Source organism: Eschrichtius robustus, chromosome 6 (assembly GCF_028021215.1).
Source record: "Eschrichtius robustus isolate mEscRob2 chromosome 6, mEscRob2.pri, whole genome shotgun sequence".
NCBI classification, from domain to species: Eukaryota; Metazoa; Chordata; class Mammalia; order Artiodactyla; family Eschrichtiidae; genus Eschrichtius; species Eschrichtius robustus.
The window spans coordinates 50159020-50178195 of NC_090829.1; the positions used below are offsets into that span (position 1 = coordinate 50159020).

Genomic DNA, 19176 nt, shown 5'->3' on the forward strand with positions numbered 1-19176 from the left:
ATTAGTGCAATTTCAATTTAGCTAATTTTAGGACTTCCCTGGTGGTGCAGTGGTTAAGAATCCGCCTGCCAATTGCAGGGGACATGGGTTTGAGCCCTGGTCCGGGAAGATCCCACGTGCCGCGGAGCAACTAAGCCCGTGCGCCACAACTACAGAGCCTGTGCTCTAGAGCCCGCGAGCCACAACTACTGAAGCCCGCGCACCTTAGAGCCCGTGGGCTGCAACTGCTGCAGCCTGTGCGCTCTAGGGCCCGCGTGCCGCGACTACTGAGCCCATGTGAGGCAGCTACTGAAGCCTGCGCGCCTAAAGCCCGTGCTCCGCAGCAAGAGAAGCCACCGCAATGAGAAGCCCGCGCACCGCAACGAAGAGTAGGCTCCTGCTTGCCGCAGCTAGAGAGAAAGCCCACGTGCCGCAACGAAGACCCAATGCAGCCAACAAATAAATAAATAAATAAATAAATAAATAAATAAATAAATAAAAAAATAAAGTGGTTAAAATGGTAAATGAAAAAAAAAAATAAATTCAGCTAATTATTAAAAAAAATATATCTCTGTTCTTAGTGCAAATAGTCCTAAAAGTTTTGGTTGCTCACCTTACAGAACTGGGAGGTGGTGACTAGGTCTCTTCCCTGACATAACAGATCCATCATCTTCAGTTGTAACTTATCTCATATATTTGCATGAGACCCCGTAATCACGTTGGCGACATAACCACGTGTGAAGGTAGGGTTTCTCACCCTCAGCACTGCTGACGTTGTCTGTTGGATAACCCTTCGTTGGGGGAGCTGTGCTGTGCGCTGCAGCATGTATGGCAGCATCTCTGCCTTCTATCCACTAGGTGCCAGCAGAACCTCCTTTCCCAGTCACTACAATCAAAATGTCTCCAGAGACTGCCATACTCCCCTCAGTGGGCAAAACTGTTCCCGGTTGAGAACTACTGGAGTGAAGCAATCTAAACGGCAGAAAAATCTGAAATCACTCTGTGAGTTAAGCTACACAGATACCGTCTAATTTGTCAGTCAATGTACAAACCTGCTCAACTTCTCTGTGTTACTTTCCTTCTGAATGTATTGGCTTTCTAATTGGCCATATGTGGAACTGAGATACTTAAGAATATATTTTACTTAATTAGTAAAGACTTATCCTCTCTGCAGATTTTAAATCTGGATAATGTATAACTATTTCAAGCCCCTCTAAGCCCCTCTTGTTTACTTAGAAGATGCCCATGCCTCACAAGCTTAAAGGAAAAGAAGAAATTATTCAGTTGACCAGCCAAATGGAAGAGGCTTTTATTTGTAAAGAAATGAACTTACAACTGGTCTACAATATATTATTGTAATATAAACAATATAAATAAATGATCCTGTAGGCCCACTAACCTTCCATCCAGACCCACATGAAGCAATGTTACAACAATATTCTATGTGAAAATGTGCAGGTAACAAAGGTGCAATTACAAGCAAGTTTAAGCAGCAGAGTATAAGGTGCTTTAATTTAACAGTTAATGTTGCCATCAACAAACATTTGAAATGTTCAATTTTACTTCACTGAATACAGACACAACAAATATGAAAATCTAAAATTCATACACATGCTACTGTTAATATGAAAGTGCTTTCTCTTTTTTAAAAAAATACACCAAATGGACAATCTTTTTACATAGATCATGGTGTGCTCTTATAATGCAAAATTAACTTCATTGTCAGGTTATACATTTTAAAACTGTAGCTACAGACACCAAGCTAGGAACGCTAATGCTAAGAGTGCTAAAACTATCTCATTCCCTGCAAGGAGGACTCTAGTACAATATCCAACATAAAGAATACATCTATATATAATCTTAACATTTGTTTTTTGTAAAGATAAAAAAATGTTTTCTTTCCCCTTGGTGATGCTTTGTTCATCCTGGTTGGGTCAGTGTTTGAGGTTTTAATAATATTTAAGTCCTATTTAATTAGAACAATGGTAGGAAGCAAAAGGAGGAATCAAAAAATCAGTTAACATGTGCATAAGGCATCAAAAATAAAAATTTTAAAAAGTTTATCACAATTTGCCTTTGTTAAGTCGACAGCAAAAAATGTTTTCAACAAGCCAGCAGACAAAAAGCACTAATTCAACAAAGAGGCTTGAAATGCCTGACACCAGTGTCAGTATCCATCCTGCACACTGCTGCCTACAGCTCCAACCTGCACCACAAGCTGACCCCTTACTTTGAGGATAGTTTTCTGGAGCTTACTTTGACTTTTTTTTCCTATGGAAAAAACAGAAAGACCAAGCTTTTGAATGAGGTGATTGGGAATCTAGTTAAACGTCTTAGATGTCCAAAATTATACCATCTTTGCACACTCCCACTGAGTTTTTAAAAATTTAGAATACACATACAAAAAGTATTTATGTAACAGATATTTTAACAGCAAAAATATTTGGAAAACTATGTAAGTTAAAATATTTTAAAAGTTTTAACCAGTACCATGGAAAAATTTTTTTAAACCCAGACTATCTGGTCACTTGGATGTTAGTGTTCCTGTTTACAAACACCTTATTATAGATTCTAGTCTAACACGTATTTGGACATTTTCCTGCTTTAAAAAGCTGTAACTATGATACATAAAAGATCTTTTTAATTTATTTTCATTTTGTATCTTTATGGAGAATGTTAGTATCAAGTGATATTAATATGTAAAAAGTGTCAATAGGAAATCACAATGTAATTCACAGAATCCTCCGGTGGTAAGGGACCTTCTTCCCAATTAATCAATTCTCCCATTCTATATTTACTCCCCAAATACTTGTAAATTCAAGCTCCAAGCACAAAACTGTTTCAGTGCTTACCAGTTCTGCATTTTAAAGGAAACCCTTTTACTATGCAATATATGAGTACTTTCCAGAAAGTAGATATTTGTGGTAATAGTAAAATTTTATGTAATCTTTCTTGCTTTAAAAAGACAAAAACAAAATAAAAACCAAACCTGTTCAGCAAGCTCTTCTGAGATTTTTCAGTTTTCAAAAGTTACTGCACTGTCAATACTGGGTGTAGTTCAAAATGTATAGTAAATCAGCACCAGCTTCTTTGTATTGTTCTGTCACACACCCTGCATATAGCAACACCTCTGGAATAGATTCAAGTGTCAAAATAATTCTGAGAAATATGGGCTGTCACAACAGTTTCAAAATGTAAATACCTAATATTAGGTACCTTTAATTTTGTAACCTAATCAGGTATATGGATTAGTATGCAAAATGTGTTATAGGAATTATGATGTGATTCACTCAGATCCCTTAGATATCACCTAGCCTAATCCTTTACCCAATGCATAAAAATTCCCTCTCAGTTCCAACTTTACATTCGGTACATTAAGTAATAATAATTACATCCATGTTTATTCAAGCCACAGTCAAAAATGGGGGGAAGAGAGGATTTTGTTTACTTATTACTAGTTCCTTAAGTATACCACACACTGCACAGTCAATGTTCAAATGGTTTGCTAAATGAACGGATAAATGAATGAACGACAATGTTCAGATGTGTTCACATGTTCAGTGGTTCAGCAAGAAGCGTTTAGAAAAACGTCCTCATTTGCTCATCTGTGTGAAGTTTCTGCCTTAATCCTTAGGAGAACAAAGACTGTGGGTGACCCAGGAAACGGATGCTTAATAAATAATTATCTTTTAGCAAAAGCTCTTAAGTGTGAAATGAACCATTAAGAAAGGAAATTAAGAGAATTAAGATAAAAGAGAATTAGGTAGGAGCAACTTTTAAAAATACCCCATTATGTGGCCTAGAATTGTAGTTTTATATAGCTTAAAGATGATTTTAAACAAAATCAACATTTTGAGTAGTACAGGCTCCATGCTATATATTCAGAAGAGGAAACAGCTTAAAAGCTAAGTAATGGCCTAAGGTGTCACACAGCTAATTCACCAACTAGAAGTAAAACCCCAGTCTCCCAGCCAGTGTTTTATCTTCATTTATCATGTTAATTTAATGATTATGTGCATCTATTATTTACTATTGAAGTAATTATTTAGTACTACCTAAAACAAAATTATGGCTTTAACATAAGCATTCTAAAAGATTTTAAGCAATGGATACATCTGGTTTGCTTGAGGCAAGACTAAAAAAGTTCCTTTTTCTAGCATATGTTGATGTTCATTTCACTACCATTCCCCACCGCTCTTATAAACCCCAACTTTTTCACCTCCCATCAATTAAAGCTCCACAAAATCAAGGATTTAACACTGATAACAGTCCCTAAAGTATAACTTTTAAGTCAATAAGACGGCTACTATCCATCCTTAAGATTAGTGGAGTGAATTTAAATAGGTGGTCTAAAAGGACTTACTTTTATTACTCTTACATTTAAAACTATACCATGTTAGCATAATAGTGCTTTAAATTTATATAGATTTCTTTTTTCCAAATTAAAATTCATTTATTATTTCTTTTAAACAATACATTTTAAGACCTTTGCACAGGTTTTCTTTTTCTATGGATTCATACTGACGCCACCAATATCACTGAGAGCAACTGTACTTTTCAAAGGCAGTAGAAAAAAATACTTTTTAAATGTACCTCTTCTCTAATGTCGGAGGTTGAAATTGTCACCTTTAAGTAAAATTAAATGTTCACAAGCTATACAAAGGGAAAAAAAAGAAACATTTGTGGAAAACATTTCCCAAAGCTCCCATGAACATGGCACTTCAGAGGTGTGTGTTCATGTGGTAGAGCAGAATGGGAGAGTTTTCATTAGAGAAGCTGAGCTTCGGATCTGAGAAGGAGGGCACGTCTCCCTCTCATGTACTTGTACTAAAGTGAAAGTTCAGGAAAAGCCAGACGTTTTGCTCTGGAATATGATGGTAAAAATTATATTTGTGTTAGTGCTTTACAACTTCCAAAAAAGCACCTTTACCATAGTATTATTTTAAAGTAGATTAAATAAGCTCTGAAAAATAATATGTAAAACTTTAAAATTTCTAAAAATTTAGGAAACTTTTTCCAAAGAAGATAATATAATTTTCAACACTTTTTTTATTGAAGAAATGGCTTATATTAGTGCTATGAGGGAAACTATATAATGATACATTTTATGAACTTCTAACAAAAGAGGAATATCTTCCCAAAGAATTTTTTTAAGATGTACAGCTTATAATAGGTTGAAATTAAATTTTAGTAAGATTGCATATTTACTTTCCCTAATATTGTATTTGTGCTTATTTAATTGAATCACAATTGTTAAGATGAAATCAAATGCTCTAAACAGATTCAGAAAATACCAATATTGATGAATGTAGATTAAACAGTTCATTTCATGATCCACACTACTGTGCATCAAAGAAATAGAGGTAGGCTTGTGTTTACTGAAATCCACGCTAATAAACAGAACCCTATAGCTCTTAGTCATCCAACTCTTAGACTGAGACACAACCTAACAAAACACTATCTTAAAAATCTTAAAAATGCCTTTCTTTGTAACAATCCACAAGGTTGATTCAACTGTAGTATCTGACAATGGATACTCTCTCTCCTCTATATAATTCTGATAACTCAATTATAACAATTAGCCTTTGAGTTCTTGACAAATATTCTCCAACTATAATAACTGTCACCTTTTTCAGAAGTCAAAAATCACCGATTTATGTATCATTGGAACTATTAATATGCTCCTAAGGGCAGAATCTCTTGATAAAGAGAGTAAAAGAATGAGTTTGATTACAGGTAAATCTTGACATAAAGAAAACTATACTCTGTTTATTGCTATAACTGGGACCCAACCATTACAATTTATTATTCTGAACTACTGATGGCCATATCTATACTACACAACCTCACTCAGTTAACCATATTATCCTCTTGGGTCTGGAATGCTTTTCCCCATTTGTCTCCTCCTCCACTTCCCTGTCCTTTCCCCTAGAAAACCTTCCCCAAGGCCCCGTTATAGTTACATGTCCTGCAAAGGAAACAGTTACATGGCAACAGACTGAGCAAACATTGTACATAAATGGCCAGTTTCCACTGCCCAGAGGGTTTACGAAGACATGACTGTTAGGTATTAGAAATTCCTGCCCCAGTTACCTCCCTAAAATTAACCCTACTACAAAGTCCTCTGTAGGGATTTTCAGGCAAAGGTCTCTCTAAGAAGAAAGTTTTCACACAGTTTCCTTGGGGCTTGAGGAGGTAAGGGGAGTGAGGCTCTTTCATCCTATTAGGCAGTAATGCTCAATGCCCATTGCCCAGAGGCAGCATGAGTTCCTGCCATTCACTAAGGGTGAGGATCTTCAAACCACAAAATATAACCAGGCTGTTCTGGTTGAAAATATATCTTTGAAATGTTTTAACAGTGTGTCCAGCCAGGGATTTCTTCCACTCGATATGGCTATGAGGATAGCATCATTCCCATATATGTGCAATAGTTTATTCTTTCCAAGATTGTTTACACACATGCAAGCACAGCCTAAGACTATACTCAATCTATATATTGCCTCCTTACCATACTTGTGCCATGGTGCTACCAAAACCCTGCAAATGCAAATAATGGGACTTTATAACATTTAATTGAACAAGCCAGTGATACGGGGCACTCGGACAGATTTCAGTCCAAGACTGGTATTTGAATAAACGTCTGACTATAATATTACACTGGATATGGGAAGATAAGCTATGTCAAAAATTAAAATAAAGTGGGCTACCTACAAAAAATAATTTCTATTTAGAACTAGGTAAAACATGAATATTAACTTCAAAAGTGCAGAAATTTGTTCAGCGCTGAAGTGGGATAAACTAACAAAGTGCCAGGTCTCTTGTCTGCTTCTCCACCATTCTCAAGCTCCTTCACTAATATTTCTTTCCTTCTATTCCACATTCTCTATTCTGAGGGGACGGCCCTTAAACTGGGACTTTAAAAAATGTCTGTTTAGAGGATGCGCCAGCAAATTAAAAGTACCATCATGGAAAAATTACCAGCCACTTAAAAAGTGCCAGGTTGTGGGACAGCACTCTTACACGGATTATATATCACAGCTGCACAGCTGTGTCAGACACATGCCTACACAAGGCTTGATGAAAATGCACATCACGTAAGAAACAACTTTTATAAACCAGCTCTCTGTGTACTTTCTTAGGAACACGTGGCTTAAAGTAAATAAAATTTCAAACTTGTAGGGATTTTCTTCCTCAACGGGAAAAGAGTGCATCAGTATAAAGAAGTCAGAAAATGCAAACTTAGGTAGCAAAAGTAGGAAGAACTTCCCATGTACCCTTTCTGCTTGTCATTCCCTCTCCTCAATCAAAATCCTAAGACAACTAGTAATATGAAGGAAAACAAAAATGACAGCACTCTCCCCACCTATTTCATACTAAAACTGTGCTTTAAGCTCAGGAGAGAGGTGGACACCCAGTGTTATCGTCTATATCCATTATACATAACTGAAATTTTGAAATTCAGATAGTTAAATCACCCAGAAAGAAACAGCTGCATCAATGGGAAAACTACTAGTTAAAAGCCAATGAGCCATTTCTAAATAAAATAACTTGAAAAAAGCAAGTATATTTTCTGGGTATGTTTTGAGTAGGGACAGCAGAAGATCTGGACTATTCTTAAGATTATTATAAGATTTAGGATTATAAGGTGCTCTCCAATGGAAACCCCTCTTGTAAGCTTTCTGGGATACTTAACACAGTGCTACGCACAGGGGCTTTCAGTAAGTACATAACAACTGATATCAGAAGAGGGACCACAGTTCCAAGTTAATACCTTAAAGGCTATATATAGATAATATAGTTATGGGAGGTAATCATTATTGCCAGGGGAATCTATCCCCAAAGAATCAATTCTGTATGAATTGTTTGTGGATCATCTGTGACAAAGTTTTAATTCCAGGGGAGATTTTCCATTGTGCCCTTCAGCCCTCATACAGTGGACCATCTCCTACTAATGCTTAACCTATACTTGTGTTCTGAAATTACAAGATGAGGGGAAAAGTCAAAGCATATGACGACTCTGTCATAATGATTTACTGCTAATAAATGAAAATTAACTGTAGAGTACCTACCTTTCCTTGAAACTGTAATCCAATAATTAAAAATGTGATATACAGAAATATGTGACATAGACTACAAGCTATTGTAGGTCTGGAACATGAGCCTTACACTATATTACATATTCTAATCCTACACGTAACTATCAGTAAATGTCTTTTTTTTAAAACATTACTACACAAAGAATCCCACAAAGCATACATTCAAACAAGAGGCATCTAAAGGTTAAAAAAATTACCCGCTGTATTTTTGTATAAAAATAATCAACATTCTCTAATGTACACAAAGCCAAAAGATAAATATCTGTGATGTCTTTAATGACATCTTTAGTCTTCTACTAGCGTAACACAATCTTTTTTAAAAGATCAGTGACGATGACTGAAACCCATGGACTCTTCCTCACTTACTGAACTTCTGCCAAATATCTGTGTATGTTCCTTCAATTATTAAAACATTTCCACTGTATGGTAAAGATAAGATAAAAAAAAGATTAAAACCTTTTTGATGTCCAGGACTATAAAGTTCACAGGCCTGCCACAATTTTTAGTGCCATAATTCTAACAGAACACTAACTGTTCAATGAAAGGTTTTGCTTTAAAATTTTTTCCCCTAAAACATGTACATACAAAATTAGATCCAATTATCCAAGAGAGATCAGTTGGATAACTGCTTTGCAGGAAGCATACAAGGATTTAGTCAAGGAAAAAGGAATGTGCATTCTAGCTAGATCCAGCTTGTTCAACACTAGAAAAATCCAAAGACCAACCACATAGCCACTACAAAGTATTGCCCTGCCAGCAAAGGCTGTGCACTGGTTCATAAGGCATAATCGTATTATGCCTTCATCAGTGCAGAGAGATATGAAAGATAATTGTTATTATGACTCAATACTGAGAGTCAAAATTCTAAGTATGCTAGTCCTCATTTTACAGGCCGATTTTCCCCCTTTTTCTAGAATGCATAAAACTGGGAAAAATACTCTAGCAGAACATTAATGCTATCTGAAATACTTCCATTGTACAATGTATTCCTTGTTACATCCCTTTTTAAATTTTTTTTCTCAAAATATCCCTCTGGGTGAAAAAGAGCAACATTTATCACTCCTACGTTATGGTTTCTCACCCTTGGCACTACTGACATTTTGGACCAGATAGCTCTTCGTTGTAGACGGCTGTCCTGTGCGTTGTAGGATATTTAGCGACATCCCTGTCCACATGTCAGCTACCAATAGCAACCCACCCCCACCAACCCCTAAGCTATGACAACCAAAATGTCCCTTGACATTTTCAAATGTCCCCTGGGGAACAAAACTGACCTCTGTTGAGAACCACTGCTCTAAAAGAACAAAAACTAAGAGGAAAACTAACTTCCTCAGTCACACCAAATTCTTGGTCAAGTTTGGAATAGAAACCAAATCTTCTAACTTCTAGATCAGTATTATTCATGCTAGAATGCAATCCTTTTTATAAACAAAGCAATTGCCTGAAAGATATGTTTTTTAAAACATACAGTGATATCTCACTGCATACAATTCCGGTCACTGGACTCCAAAATTATTCCTAAATCACTCCTAAATTATATCTCTCACAACAACCCATAGAAAAATTATAGGGTAGAAAAATGTATAAGAAAACCGAATCAAAAGAGGAGAAATGTAAATCATTAAATTACTTTCAAAAGGATTTTTTATATTAATGATAAACATCACCTTTAAAAAAATTATCTAGTAAAACACTTTGAAAAATATCATGGCCCTCTATAACAAGTCTTTCAATGTTGTGTGTAACCTGTAAAATTAATTCACCAATGTTAGCTAATTATGAAAATGTATCAATATAATGAATTATTGTATCTGTAGAAGAAATGTCAGCCTTAATGCAGAGATCCCAATGTGCTTGGCTATCCATCACAATAAGTGATAATATTGTAGGCCAACTTGAGCCTTTACCTTACAAGTTTGTTTAAGAATAAAACTGCTGTTATCTCAAAGCCTCATGATCCCGTTAAGATTCCTTCAGAGAGTTGATGCGTGCACAGATCTTTAGGGCCGGGCCTAGCTTGATATTCATTGCACTCATAAGATGGTCTTCTTTTAGCAAGAGAAGAGCCTGTCCATCAATCTCCTGTGCTCTGAACTCATCTGCGATATCCTGGCAGCCTAGAATTTGATCAGAGGAAGGATGTTAGAATCAATACACAACAATCAGAGGTTACTCCTAACAGTCACAATTATGCTCTCCCTGGGTCTGAGTATCTGAAATACAGGCTGAGAAACAAATGAAATTTATTGATGGTAGTCTTGGGTTCACTCTTGAAGAAGAGAGTATTTCCTGACATTCTAAAATGTAAGAATTCGAAATCCAGGTAAAGCAATTTATTTGGAATTCTTGTTCTAAAAATAATATTGCAGAAATAATTATAAGTCAGGTAAAATGTACAGACTGTTCAGTCCAGATATAACATACCTTCATGAAAAGGACAATGCTGTCACCTGAAAGCATGCCACACATACAGCAAGTTTGGATTAACTAGTCATTATACCTCAAGAACTTTACTTTGTATAACATATCCTTCACATACAGGTACAAAAGAATAAGATATAATGTTCTGCCATTTAAATAATAATTTAGAAATATTTTCTCAAGTACCACTTTCATTATCATTTGTACCTTCATTCTGATTTACAACCTTCAATGTGCCAGGCACATCCAAAACATTTTTATTATTCACTCAGGACAGAAACAATCCATCAAAATTACAGTATCAATCTATTGCTGAAATGTATTACCATGATCAACTTGTACTTTCAACTTCAAATCTTAATATCACTGGACTAATCTCCACTTCTGGTAAGAAAACATAAATTCTCACTGAAATTTTGAGCTTGCTGGCTAATCTCTTGACAAATAACCAATATTTTACCTCTCTGTGTGAACCAAGTGCTTTAGAGCAAGTAACAACGTGAGCACTCTACTTGAACCTCAAACGTTTCTATTATCTACCAAATTTTGCACAGCCTGGCTAATAAACTTCCCCACTAAGGGTAAAGAAACCAGCAGGGAAGGTAATGAATTAAGGAACCATGAGAGGAGACAATGCAAAAATGTGGAAGCTTCCTTATAAAAGACAAAATTATAAAAGTGAATTTAAGAATAAAAACTAACAGCTTAAAGTCTTTCTTTTCTATTCAAATTAGCATTCTAAGGGAGAACACAAAGAAAAAGATAATGGAAATGGTTACATTATACCTTTGGATACAATTTTGCTGGAATGATTATTCTTTCTACGGCAAATGTATCATCCTCTTGTTTATATAAGAGGATGCCACCCTCTTATATAATGTCATCCCTATAACCCCAGCACCAAGCACAAAACATTGTAGGTGCTAAATACATATATTTTTGGATAAGTGAAGGACTGACTGAATGAATAATGAACAAAAACAGAATCTGCTAAAAAGGAGCTGTCCGTAAGAGTAACACAAACTTTTTTTTCTGTATTCAGCTGTGTGGCCAGCTTTTCTCTTGGTTATTTCTTTTCCATCTTCTCTGTTGGTTGTATCCTTCCTGTTTCCTATACAGCAATCAGCTTTACAATTTCTCTATTTTAATAATTTCTCAGATTTTTAAAAACTGACATTTCAAAAGTACCCTATGCAAAATTTTTATGCTTTTGGCCACTTACCATATAAAAGAAACTATATAGTTAAAATGGGATTACTCACCATAGAAAAGCCCCTTTTCTTTTCCCAGAGGTAGCTCTCAAAACTGGGCAGACAAAACTGACTAATCTTGCATCTAGTTGTGACTTCATCCTTCTTTTTATGAAAGAACTAAATGTTCTTCTCTCTTCAGTCTTACTTACAAGAACACAGGAAAGAAAAGAAGAGAGAGAAAGATAGCGTAGGACTTACTTAGATTCAGAAAACAGAAGCAATGAGAAGTAATGAGGACCATAAGAGCTACATTTGGGAATAGAAACAAGGAGTTCTCCATGAAGAAATTCATAGCATGTGCTTGTTCCTTGGTATTATCAGAGCGCTCTTCAAATGTCTTCTTGTAGACAGACGGTAAATGTATTAGCAAAATAATAAAGAACAAAAAGTTGGGAAACAGCATGATCAAACAGGAATGAATTATCTTCAGAATTTTAGATCACAACTTTCTTAAGCCAACCACAAAAAGGGTATTTATACCATACATTAGTATAGAAATGAAAAAATAAAGTGACTTAAAGAAGAAAAATGGGAAAAAAAAAGGCAGAAGCAAATATGCTTTCCTGAAACATATTAGAGAAAGATGAATTTTTTTTAAAAACCTAGATGCTCAAGGTATACTGAGCTATAGTTCTATGAATTTCTGACATATTTAGAATCTACTTCTGTAAAACAGCTGGCACCCCAGGAACATTACAGAACATATCCCAACTGCAGCAACCAGTCGGCTCAACTGGCTTTACCTCACCACAAGCAGCCACCAGAATGGGCATGGACCTCTGCACATGGACATGGGTCCCAAATGAACCTTACCAATGTCCAGTCACTTTTCCAGCTAAACCTAAAACAAAAACACCCCACCCCAAAACTAACATCAGTAAGGATGATGAAAAGATATTACCTGCACTCAATACTACTGATTAAAAAGTCTCAATATCAGTATTATGAAAACCAGTAAGCAGTCATATGTCTTTAGACAATACCTACTTTATATGCCTACAGGGAAACCAAATGTACTGCAGATTCACAGATCAACAAATACTAAAGTGATCACAGATCAACAAATACTAAAGACTAAAGTGATCTTTGCAAAAGGCAGTTCACTATATCAAGGAAGAGTTAAAGAAGATAACTGCAGTAAACTGAGAATAAAAAGAACCATTCCTATAGAGAACTTTTTAATGTACAAAAATTTAGAAGAAAATAATTTTTCACTCTGGTAACAGCTCTGAGACTGGTCTGCATACCAGCTCTAACATGGTCCCACCAAGATGGTTCACAAGATGACATTACACAATGAGAAGAGAAAACTTTAGGAATAAATATAGGTGCCCTGATGAAAGAGGGAAACCTAGCCTCAACTGGAAGGAAACAAAATACAAGAGATTACAAAATTTACAAGTTTGTTCACTCCATGAGAAAAGCTCAGGGAAAAAAAAAAAAAAAAAATCCAGCCCTGAATGAGCTGAAAGCGGCTCAAAAGGAAGTTTACAAAGGCCAGAGGAACATAGAGAAATAAAGATTTTCTGGCTGAGATTTACCTTAAGCTACAGGCATTATTCAGAGAAAAACTTTGAGAAAGAAGATGTTAACTGATCACACAAATAAGCCTGTTATTTAGCCTGTCAAAGCAGTTTAGAAATACTCCCATTTAATCAGGTAAAAGAAAAGCAGAGTTGTATTCAGCAAACTCTTAAACAGTACCAAGCAATTCTAAATTATAAAGCAGTCTGCTTTATATATAATGTTCTCTAAACAATTAGCAACAAAATTAAGTGTCTTGATGAACGCAATAAGACAAGCATCTCAAGTTATAAGAAATAATTTTTTTCAATTCAAATGAAGCAAGAGTAAGACAAAGGAGTTAGCCTTTGTTCTAATAAAGCAGCCAAGAGTAGTCTCGTGGCAAATGGATGCTGGGGAAAATCAGAAAACTAGCCCTAAAAAAAAAAGCATATGAAGTCATAGAAGAATCAGCAGTATCTATTATCTGTTAATTATTTGGCCAACTACTTTCCTCCTCCCCAAAGGAAAAGAAACATTTTCCGCCAAATGAGAAATCAGGCTAACAGCTCATGTACCCCATTTGGAAGACTGAGACTATGTCTGAAGATGACAGAATCAAAGTCCAGCCTCAGGGATTAGTGTCAATTCCAATGCTAATTCTCAAGATATCTAGACTGGTATAAAACTTAAAATTTTTTGCACTAAGTATTAAAACCACACCCAGTGAAGACTCACCATTCTCTAATATGTCAGCTTTTTAAAGCAGATTCTAAACCCACACGGTCAGCACTTAAATCACACCTAAGTTTTCCTAGGTGCATGCTTAAAAATCTTCCCATGAAAAATGTATCCCTTCTTTAAACAATTTCATCTTTCTTTAAAAGTGACCATACCTTGTTTAAAAAAAAAGAAAAACTTATTTAACATTTCTAAAACAAGCTATTGAAAAAATAATTTAATAAAATTTCAGAGTTCTGTACATATATCTTCCTCAACTTACATCCTGATAAACCCATCATAAGTTGAAAACATCAAGTCGAAAATGCATTTAATACACCTAACCTTCTGAACGTCGTAGTTTAGCCTAGCCTACCTTAAACGTCCTCAGAACACTTACATTAGCCTACTGTAAGTTGGGTAAAATTTTCTAACACAAAGCCTATTTTATAATAAAGTGTTAAATGTCTCATGTAATTTATTGAATACTGTGCTGAAAGTGAAAACCAGAGTTGCATGGGTGCAGAATGGTTCTATCAGCTGTTTACCCTCGTGACAGCGTGGCTGACTGGGAGCTGCCCTACCCAACCTGAGGAGAGAGTGCTGTGCTTCATATCACCAGCAAAAGATCAAAATTCAAAACTGAAGCACAGTTTCTATTGCATGTGTATTGTTTTTGTACCACCATAAAATAGAAAGTTCATTAAGTCGACCCATCACAAGTCAGGATTTTTTTAAAAAGCAGAATACTTCTGAATATACTTTCTTCACTCATACAACACTTTATTTATTTATTTTAATTTTTATTATTATTATTTTTTTTTGTATTTTGGCCGCACCACGTGACATGTGGGATGGTTCCCCAACCAGGGACTGAACCTGGGCCTCTGCAGTGAAAGCGATGAATCCTAATGTCTAGGTCACCAGGGAACTCCCAACACTTTAGCTGTTAAGTTTGCTTCTGAGACAGTGGTCACCTTCATAGAAAGATTAATTAGCAAAAATAGCTGGATTAATTTTAATAAGTCTGTAGACAAGTTCAAAGGGGATGTATTTTTCTGGAAAGCTTGTGTCAAGAGAAGTGATAGATTCACCGAAAAACCAAAATGGAACAAATATTTTTAAAACCTTATTTTCCATATTTATAAGGTCAAAGTGAATGATAAAGGTTTGCTGATTAAAAAAATATATATTGTCTTAACATATATAGCAGTGTGGGTCTCATGATGAGCAAAGGTGCAGCTGTCTTCAGTAGCCAGCCCCTTAGAGAAAGTGGAAATAAAAGATTATTGTTGTAGTAAAGAAAAAAGATAAAGAACATAATGACTTAAGCTGATGGAAAGAGTACCAAATGAGAGAGCAGAAAACATAAATAAGAAAGTAACCCTCAATACTGGAATGGAATATCATAACTGAATTTCAGTTGTCTACTTAGTTTCATAAGTATTCTTGATGTCTATTTACTGCAAAGAATCAAAGAATGCAGCCTCCTTTAAAAGAAACAGCTTGTTTTTGTTTAAAGAAGCCAAAATTTTATATTCTAAAAGGTGCTGATTAGCTTTCAAAAAAGTAAAAAAAAAAAAAAATTATAGTCTCTCTTACTTCATTTAAAAAAGGTTAAATTAGGAAATAAGGAGGAAATAGAATAGAAAACTGGAAGCGCAGAAGGGAAGAAGTGTCTGACTCAATCTCTCTACTGACCTCTCGAGAGAAATCAGACTGAAGAGAAGAGAGCACCTTTAATCTCTTCACCGGCTGAGGTGTCACAGCAGAAGCAGGACTAGTCAGTTTTTATCGACTTGGGGGGTATGAGAAAATACCCAGTTGTGCTGAGGGAATAAGCAAGAGGAGACAGATCACATTTCAATACCAAATGCCATTTAATGAGTACACATACATAGAACTTCTCTAACCCTTTTGAGCAATAGGTGTGGATGGATCTAACGTCATTCCTCTGTGTGTGCACAAGACAAATATTAAGGCTAAAGTGGTCAATCACATACCAGGCAAAGAATGGATGAAGGCCCAGACGTCATCAACTGTCCATACAGATGGCTCCGTTTGTGCAACTGGTAGCAAGTCACTGTTCTCAGGCATTTTCCTCATTCTCACATCCCGAAGCTCACGCTCTCTTTCCCGCTCACTCTGCCTGCGCAGGCGTGTTGTCATAGCAGACGGCACAGAATCTTCATGAGAAGCCAAGTCTTCTTCTGCAGATGGATAAGTAATTGGAAGCTGGAAAATGTAGTACAGGTAAAATACAGCATTGCACTTTCCTTGTATTTCTGAAAAGGGTATTGTACATTGAATCAAAGTTTCTACAGACCTGCCTAAGGATATGTTCTCTTGCTGCCCCATCAGGGCCACTTGGACGACGGCCACGATGCCCAAGACTTTGATTATCAGGCTTACGATTCCAACGACTAAGTGCAAATTTTTTAGAACAGCTAACATTGTACCTAAGAAATTCAAGTAAGAAAAAAATTAAATGATGTATGGGACACTCCATTTAGTAATTAATTATGACCTTAAAGTGCAGCTGTGAATCAGTAAGTGCCATTTATTTCATTATGGTCTGTAATACCTCAGAAAGTAAACCATAGTGTTCAATAGATTTAATTATGCTAACAGTAAAAAAAAAAAGTGGCCTCGTTCTACATCATAATATAGCTCTCAATATAATACTGGACACCTATAACAAGGTATTGATATTTTCTCCTAATAACAGCATGATAGAAACTCTCTGCAAAATACAGAGGATAACTCATTTTTCCAGCTGCAAAATAATTCAAGGTTCCAGGAGAAAAGAAATTATGAATTAATTATTTAAACGTTCAAATTGTTATTTTTCCAGGTAATCATTTCTGAAGAGAGATTAATAAAAAGAGGTTAATATAGTAGAGAGGGGGAAATCTCAAATGGCTAGTAAAATATTTTTCAAATATAACTAAAATCAAGGAATGAAAAGGTAAAGTTGAGATTTCAAAGTTCCACAAGGAATTCATGGCTCTCAGGAATTCAAATATATATAATTCTTTAAAATTGGCTGAAAGATTATTTTTATTTTATCAAAATAGACTGTCTAATATTTTTAAATATAAATTTTTAACATATATATATTTAAAATATGGAACACTTTATGTATTTGCCTATCATCTTTGTGCAGGGGCCATGCTTATCTTCTCTGTAGCATTCCAATTTTAGAATATGTGCTGTCGAAGTGAACACTCTAAAATTTTTTAATGTAGACCTTTATAAAGCATGATGACAGCTTAAAAGAGTCCTATGCCATTTACTGAGTTCCAACACCCTAGAACAGGGGCTGGCAAACTTCCTCTATAAAGGGCCAGATATTAAATATTTTAGGCTTTGTAAGCCACACAAGTTTCTGGCACAACTACTCAACTCTGCAACTGTAACATGAAAGCAGCCATAGACAATAATGAATGAGCATGGGGGCTTCCCTGGTGGCGCAGTGGTTGAGAATCCGCCTGCCAATGCAGGAGACACAGGTTCGAGCCCTGGTCTGGGAAGATCCCACATGCCACAGAGCAACTAGGCCCGTGCGCCACAACTACTGAGCCTGTGCTCTAGAGCCTGCTAGCCACAATTACTGAGCCTGCGCGCCACAACTACTGAAGCCTGCACGCCTACAGCCTGTGCTCTGCAACAAAGAAAAGCCACCACAATGAGAAGCCCGCGCACCGCAATGAAAAGCAGCCCCCACTCTCGCAACTAGAGGAAGCCCGTGAGCAGCAACAAAGACCCAACGCAGGCAAAAATAAATAAATAAATTTCTTTTTAAAAAAAATGAATGAGCATGGATGTGTTCCAATAAAACTTTATTTAATAACATTTAAATTTGAATTCTATGTAATTTTCAGGTGTCACAAGATGTTATTCTTTTGATTCTTTTTCAACCACCTAAAAATTTAAATACTATTCTTAGTTCAGGGACCATACAAAAATAGGCTCCAAAAAGGACTCAGCCTGGGCATAGTTTGCCAACCCCTTCCCTAGAAAGAAGAGTGGAAAGAGATGATCTAAGACAAATGTCTGAAAAGCTACACAAAGGCTAAGAAAAATATACACAGTTCCTCTTTTTTTACACATAAAACTGCCATTGTAATATCTTATTTTCAAAACTCTTTTGCTTTAAGATGATTTTTCAGGGAAATGACAAGAATTTCCTCACCTATGTTTTATGAAAATATCAGGAGGTAGAAGTAAGGAGTACTATGAGAGTGAACAGGCTATTTTTCCACTAAAAATATAAAAAAGAAAAGTGTCCTGATGGTCACTTCATTTTACCCTAAGACAATTCAACAAGCTCCTCCCGCGTTCATTATGCTCATCTGTGGGCTCAGCTCTAAAGGTTTCTGATTTCCATTCACATCAACTGACAAAACTTCTTTCCTAGCTGACTACAGAACAGAGAAGAGAGACTAACTTTACACTTGCTATTTAGTCCCTAAATATTTAGATATCTAAGACAGATCCCTAGGCAGACATGTAAACAGCAGTTCTCAGGTGAGACCTAATTTATCCTCTCCTCCTTGCTCTTCTCTCGTCTGCATTTTCCTACATTAGGACCCCTAAACCTCTAAAGAGCTTCGCCTAAAGGTATAATAACAGGACAACTGAGCAATCACCTCTGGGAGAAGAGTGATCGTAGTGTGTTAAATGTCCTGAAATATTTCTAAATAGTCAAGAAGTTTAAAATATTCTGAAAGGCAATCCTTCTCCCTCAGTTTTTAATCCCTTAGAATCAGAGAGCCAATATTCTTTCTTGTGGTACATGCAAACTGGAAAAACTCCTAAGTTAAAACAGGAGTTACATAATTTGATTAGGATTATCAGTAACATGAAAGAATATCTGAATAACAGATTGACAATTGAAAAACCAATAACCCATTTTTAGAGGAAAATACTTCTACTAGTTATTTAACTTAAGTTTTACTAAGTATATTTTAGGGGCACCATACTAAATAATGTATTCAAGCAAGAAATTCCCTGGATGTATCTTTAAGATCTTAAATTCTTTGAGAGAATAATAACTTTTGGAATAGAAAACAAATTTCAAAATAATCAACCTGTGCATACACTTCACCTTTAGTGGGAAATACCTATAATTAGGATTTATAATCAGAATTAGAGGGGTGTTCTTTAATGTAAACTAAACTTGCGACTAGATCAATGAAGAT

The 19176-nt window shown here is 35.7% G+C and overlaps 1 protein-coding gene and 1 non-coding gene across 8 annotated transcripts in view; both read right to left on the reverse strand.

Moving 5' to 3' along the window:
• Positions 1 to 5049: 5049 nt before the first annotated feature.
• The window catches only part of PHC3 (polyhomeotic homolog 3), an 81397-nt gene continuing 67270 nt past the window's right edge, over positions 5050 to 19176 (reverse strand). For 4 of the 7 annotated variants that reach the window (XM_068546235.1, XM_068546234.1, XM_068546231.1 and 1 more), the window contains 3 exons: positions 16299 to 16431; positions 15976 to 16207; positions 5050 to 10192 (listed from right to left, as the gene is read on the reverse strand). In XM_068546235.1, the coding sequence (XP_068402336.1) occupies positions 10038 to 10192; positions 15976 to 16207; positions 16299 to 16431 (520 nt within the window). In that variant the 3' untranslated portion in view covers positions 5050 to 10037. Of the gene's footprint in view, positions 10193 to 15673; positions 15802 to 15975; positions 16208 to 16298; positions 16432 to 19176 lie in introns of all 7 variants that reach the window. The other 3 variants (XR_011074288.1, XR_011074287.1, XR_011074286.1) reach the window with 2 other exon arrangements.
• Positions 17094 to 17200, reverse strand: LOC137766916 (U6 spliceosomal RNA). The gene has a single exon (XR_011074443.1). It is a non-coding gene; the product is annotated as a U6 spliceosomal RNA (small nuclear RNA).